At 37.8% G+C, this 6,698-nt stretch overlaps 1 protein-coding gene across 1 annotated transcript; it reads right to left on the reverse strand.

Annotated features, from left to right (window-relative positions):
- Positions 1-738: 738 nt before the first annotated feature.
- On the reverse strand, positions 739-5,568 carry LOC104247488 (LRR receptor-like serine/threonine-protein kinase FLS2). The gene is made up of 2 exons (XM_009803516.2): positions 1,896-5,568; positions 739-1,457 (listed from the first exon to the last, which is right to left on the reverse strand). The coding sequence occupies exons 1-2, from the start codon at positions 5,032-5,034 to the stop codon at positions 1,081-1,083; spliced, it is 3,516 nt and encodes a 1,171-aa protein (XP_009801818.1). The 5' UTR covers positions 5,035-5,568; the 3' UTR covers positions 739-1,080.
- Between the last annotated feature and the right edge of the window lie 1,130 nt (positions 5,569-6,698).

The raw sequence follows: 6,698 nt of genomic DNA on the forward strand, positions 1-6,698 counted from the left end.
AACTCAACAAGAAACCACTGACACACCCGAGACCCAGTCTTTTATCAGCCCATTATACCTTAACTGTGATGAGACCTCCTTCACCAGCAACACAAACCTCAAAGAAAGTGAAACCCCTCTTCAATTTCTCTCAAATTCCCCTCTTTTCCCACTTCACCAACAAACCCCATCTCAGATAAACCCTACACAAGTTCAAGAAACATCAGTTGATAAAGTTGAAGCTGAAGATAATGGGGTTGATGAGATTGAACTGTTGATGCATCTATTGGGTTTATCTGATAGTAAAAGGGAAGGTTCAAAAAGGGTGGAAATGGATTTGGGCTGTGATGTTGCATTTTATGGAAAGATTGTTGGAGTTAAGGGCCCAAAAAGTGGAAAAGAAGTGGAGAGATTAGAAGGTTGGATTGAGCATTTTTTGAATAGTAATAATAGTGGAGAGAGAAGAGAATCATTCAGGTTGGCTCATTTGCTCTTAGGCAAAGCTGCTCTTATTCATTCGGAGGCTTTCCATAGTGTTGGAAGCTTTGAATTTCCCTCTACTGTTGATGAGTTCTTGCATAATGATCCACCAATAGATGAGGTTGCGTCTTCCCTCTCTAGTAAATAAATTTCAAGAAATTGTATTTTATGGTAGAATAGAATGTGATAGATGATTGTAGGCTTATTGAAGGCCTTTATTGAGTTTTGCTTAATTTCACTTCTAGATATTTGTGTTCAAAAAAGTGTACTCATTTCCTGTAGACAATCATCTTTTAGTGAAAGAATTCATTTGCACTTTGGTGTAGCAATTGACTGCTCACTAACTCTCTATTACATGTCACTTTGTAAAGATCTAGCTTTTTGCTCCTTTGTTGTTTTTTGAGCTGAAATATTCTTGAATATGCTGTTCGAATCTAACATGAGAGCTCAATTATATCCTTCTGGTAAAGCAGGAATAATCGGGAAACATTTATGGCTAGAAAGACGTAAACTCTGTTATAATGGTAAAGACTTTTTAAGTTATGGACTAGTTCCATTGGCCGCTAAGGGAAACTTGGTGGTGGTTCACATTAACATTGTTGAACTCCAGCTTCATCTACATCAAATTGCATCTTTTACCAAACAAGCATGTGAATTCATGCATTCCATCTTTCTTAACTTTGAAAGAGAAGACAGAACCTGTTCCATGTCAGGTCTGTCTTCAGGATCAGGAGAGGTGCAGGACAAAGCCAATTTAAGAAGTCCCTCTACTACATCCTGTTTCTTGGAGACATATGAAGCTAGATTAGGATCCACAATCTGGATGAGCTCATTTATGCCATTTGCAGCGGCGTTCCGAACAATTTGATGCAAAGTCATTGGTAATTCATCAGCTCCTGTAAGACCTGTTGGCCTTCTTTTTGTAATGATCTCCATCACTATTACACCAAAGCTGAATACATCTACTTTTGTGGTCACTTTCCTCATATATGCAAACTCTGTTTCATAGCATAATATTTCATGTAAGTAAGGTCTCAAATAAAACAAGGAGCATGTAAATGTCCAACAAATTCAAAATTACCCTTTTTGGTAGATTAAAGCTGACATTAGCATTAAAAGTACTTTGCAGATTAGCAGATTATATGTTCAAAATATCACATTATTTACATGCTCATCTATTCTTCCACATATGAGTTAATCAGTATTTTGTGATTGACAGGCAAAAGAATTCTGCTAAGCTGTATATTGTGATTGAAATAAATGATGTTGTTGCTACTGAATGATACTAAAATAGAATACGTAAACATTACACATTGACCAAAATATGGATTGTGATCCCTATATAAGCTGTTTGTGGATAGCACTCTTTTGTTCATATTAATGGTAACAATAGAATCCAGACAAACTATGGGTTAAGAATTTGTAAGAATGATTACCTGGCGCCAAGTAACCAATAGTTCCTTCAAATACGGATGCTGATGATATGCTGCTCCCATCCTGGAGATGAATACCCAACATCCTAGCTGTCCCAAAGTCACTGACATGTGCTTCCATATTTTCATCCAGAAGAATATTTGAAGGCTTCAAGTCACAGTGCACTATTGGAAAATCATAGCCTGAATGCAGGTATGACAAACCACTAGCAACCGAAACTAAAATGTCAATCCTATTGGACAATGTCCAGTCATCCACCATTTGATCATAAATAATATTGTCCAAGTTCCCTTTCTCCATGTATTCTAAAACTAAAGCCTTTAGCTTCTTGCTTTCCCAAGCATAACCGAGCACCTTAACCAGGTTCCTGTGTCTCAGTTGGCTCAGAGTCCTGACTTCTCTGTCAAAGCATTTATCAGCTTCTGCTGCGAACCGGTGATTCAGTTTCTTAACTGCTACAATCTTTCCATCTTCCAGTCTACCCTTGTACACAGTACTTAAACTGCTGGCTCCAATAATATTTTCTGGACTGAAATTATCAGTAGCAAGTTCCAAATCCTTTTGATAAAATCTCTTGAGGCTCAGTGCTGAGGCGTACTTTGGAATCATATCCTCCGTGTCTTTCACCTTTTGCTTCTTCATGTACTGATTAAGAAAAAAGACTCCCAACACGAGAAGAATGAGACCAAAAACAGATCCAAGTGCTGCAAGAATGATCAAGGTTTTCTTGGAAAACCCGTGAGTACCTGTTCGGATGCTTTTGGTGCTGCAAGGCCTGAGAAACTTAGTTCCACATAGAGATGGATTTCCCAATAAATCTTCCAACTTTATATTGTTAAATACACCCCCCTTTGGAATGTGACCTTCAAGTTGGTTGAAAGAAAGGTTGAGATATTTCAATGCAGGCATACTGGCAAATCTCTCTGGAATGATTCCCTTGAACTTGTTATGTGAAAGATCAACAGAGCGAAGATGTGGCAATCCTGCCATTTCAGGAAGTTCGCTTTGTAATCTGTTCTTTGAGAGATTCAGAAACACAAGCTCACTTAATTTGGTGAGAATTGCACCTGGAGCAGGACCAGAGAGCATGTTTCCTGATAGGTCCAGTGAGAATAAGTTTTTGCATCGTCCAAAGGATCTGGGAATGCTGCCTGATAGATTGTTGTTTGACATATCAATCTCTTGAACCATTTCTAACACGCCAATCTCATCTGGGATCGTTCCGTTCAAAAAATTGCTGGAAACGTTCAAGTAAAATTGCATACTTCTCATGCTGGCTAGTACTGCTCGAGGAAGAGATCCAGTAAGAAGGTTGTGTGAAAGATCTATGGTCATCAGTCTGCGGAGGCTCGCCATGCTCTCTGGGAGTGTACCATTAAGCTTATTCCCGCTCAGATCCAGCAACGAGAGTAACTCCATTTTGGATATCTGGTGAGGTATTGGACCTAAGAAATTATTGTTCTGCAGCCGGAGTTCATTGAGTTGTTTAAGCTCAAAAAGTTGCACCGGAAGTTTACCTTCCAGCTTGTTGTCATACAGCGAAAGACCCTGGAGGTCTGAAAGCATTGAAATATCTGGTGGTATCACACCTGAGAAACTGTTTTCGTCAAGCACTAAATCCATCAGTTGACTCAGTTTACCAATCTCTGGTGGGATTGGCCCAAGAAAGGAATTAGTACGGGCTCTTAGAACTCGAAGTTTAGAAAGTCTGCCAATCATCGGTTTGAGTTTCCCACTGAAATTGTTATCACTCAGATCTAGAACTTCAAGCATTGAGCAGTTGAAGAAATCGTCAGGAATCTCCCCCACCATTTTGTTTGATCCCAAAGACAAAAATGTAAGATTGGACAACTGCCCCAACCCAATGGGTATTTCCCCCGTTATTCTATTATAAGTGAGGGTCAAAACTAGAAGATGTGAACAATTTGTTATGCTAGATGGAATAGATCCCTCTAGGAGGTTGTTACTTGCAGTTAGATTCTTCAGGTTATAGAGCAACCCAAATTCTAATGGAAGTGATCCGGTCAATAAATTGAAGCTCAAAGACAAATATGTCAAGTTTGTCAGTTTTGTTATAGTTGATGGAATTTCCCCGGACAACCTATTTGAGTGGAGGGTAAGCACTTGTAGTGACATTGAAGATCCCAACTCGGGAGGAATTTGGCCAGTTAGCTCATTCTGTGAGAGTCCTAAATGAGTTAATGACTTCAGGTGGAACAATGAGGCTGGTATACTGGAGTTCAACTGATTGTTATACAATCTAAGCGTTTGCAAGTTTTCTAAATTTCCAAGCTCAGGAGGTATGCTTCCAGTGAATTGATTAGTATACATGTTCAAGGTAACAAGATTGGTGCAGAGGCCAAGTTCAGATGGAATTTTACCAGAAAGGAAGTTGAGATGCAACTGAAGAGTTTCTAAACTTGACAAGTTGCCAATTTCTGGTGGTATAGGTCCAGACAATCGGTTTTCGCTCAGATCAAGGGTTTGCAAAGCTGTTAACTTTCTAATGGAGGTAGGAATAGAACCAATGAAATTGTTTTCATAAGCTACAAACAACTGAAGATTAGCCAAATTACCAATATCAGATGGTAATTTGCCTGTGAAACTGTTGTTGATGAGGCTTACTAACAACAATTCAGTGCAGTCGCATATACTGTCAGGTATACTCCCATTCAGAAAGTTATTTCCAAAATCTATTAACTGCAGGTTTCTGAGGTTTCCGAGTTCAGCAGGAATTTCACCAGAAAGCAAGTTTTCATAAAGAATGAGCTCAACCAGCTCTGTGCAATGCCCCAGCTGAGGTGGAATATTTCCAGTAAATGAGTTCAAAGTTAGATCAAGAACCTGGAGTTTGGAGAGGTTTCCCAAAAACGGAGAGATTTCGCCTTTGAGCTGCGTCTCAAACAGCGTAATGTTGATGACATGGTTTGAAGAAGGATCACATGTAATTCCAGACCAGTTGCAATGGTGATTTGCATTAGTCCAATCCACAAGTGCACCAAAAGGGTCATCAGAGATTGAGTTCTTGAAAGCTTTCAAAGCAGCAACTTCAATTTCCAAGCTTGGAGTTTGGCCATATGACAAAGGTATGAAAAAGGTAAAGGAAAATATGGCTAATGCATATAAAACTGTCTTTGACATTGTTGGTTCAAAAGAAGAAGCTTCACTCAATGAAAAAACTTAAGCTGAAACTGAAGACTTTATACACTTATTCTAGAATCGTCATTCACTGCTATACAAGTCAACCAGTCGTCAAAACTAAGGACAATGACGTGCATTCTATGAATCTGTAAGAAAATACCAAGTAGGCCTCTAATCTAGGATGTCCCATGTTAGAGAACAAGTTGCCTGTGCCCCCATACAGTAAAAGAAAGCAAGAACTACACCTACTCAAAACCTAGGAGTATATTAAAAATATCAAGCTTCCTGACCACCAAATAAATAGTAAACTCACATTGTGCATTCACATTACATTAAGTCAACTTTTTTTCTAGAAGTGGAACATGGGGCAGAAATGTCCTGGAAGTTGAGTTCAGTTTATTCATTTCCTGAGAAGGACAAGCTGGAGAGAATTGTGAGTAAAGAAGCAATTTCACTTTGATACACCTTAAAATTGGCTAAAACTAATGGTTTTTTGTAGGTTTCAATGGTAAGGTAATTTATTTATTTTCATAAAGTGTTTAAAGGTTAGGTACTGAGAAGTCATAAATAAAGAGAATCTTTATTCTCATAAACAAACCAGAAGAGGGAAATAAGAAAAGAAAGATGATAATGTTACAACAAAAATGACAAAAATTGTGTGCCAAACGCGCATTGACTAGAGTCCAAGGGATGTTCACGAGCCAATATCTCAAATCAAAGTAAATGCAAGTTGGGCAGGACACTCCAATATGAATACAGTATATGAGTTATCCATTACTACAGTTTCCCTGTCAAAAGTAGTTGAAACACGGCATTCAGTGCTAGTCTTTTCCTAATATATAGAATAATATGGTGCTTTAATTCTGTGAGTACCTTCGATATATTCCTATTCTAGAAACTATTTGTTCAAAATGAAACCATACGTGAAATTTTCAGAAACATAATATGTTGACGAATGAGTTCTGATCGAGTGATTTGCAAGAATGGCCTTAAAAATGTGTGACCTTGATTTTTTGACCCCATTTGTCTCATGGACAGAACTTTAAGTTTAACAAGTGTTGCTCATCGTTTGCCCCATAGGCAACACTTTTGATCTTAAAGTTTACTCATGGAGCAAGCAAGGGTCAAAAACTCAAGACCGTCCATTTTCAAGGTCATTGGGTGTGAACTTAGCTACCTGCTTACTTTTTATTGGACGGTAGTGTTGTTTGATCTATTAGAATATGGTAATATGTGAACTTTGCTACCATAGGTAGTCTAATGTTGTGCTTAAATAGTGAACTTTTTGCTCTGACATGACGAGAATTGTTATGATATTATTACTCATTCTCAGTTCTCAACCTTACAGCACTTAGACTTAAGTGAATTTAAGGGTGTGTTATTGATAGCCAGCAAGGCAGGAATAAATATTAGTTGTAATTTTTTCTTTGTAATATTACATAAATTTTAAGGGGTGGAAGATGAATTCCTCATTGTTCGGTTGCGTTATTGAAGACATTTGAGCCTTTGAATATGCCATTAAGGAAAAAATCAGACAGAAATGAAGCTCTTTGCTTATTTCTGTACATATTTAACTTTTCTACAGTTAAAATTGGTTTGATTAAAAAAGATTTGAATAAACATTAAAAAAATACTACTCATTTATCTTCTATATGAACTAATAG

Source organism: Nicotiana sylvestris, chromosome 2 (assembly GCF_000393655.2).
Source record: "Nicotiana sylvestris chromosome 2, ASM39365v2, whole genome shotgun sequence".
Classification (NCBI taxonomy): Eukaryota; Viridiplantae; Streptophyta; class Magnoliopsida; order Solanales; family Solanaceae; genus Nicotiana; species Nicotiana sylvestris.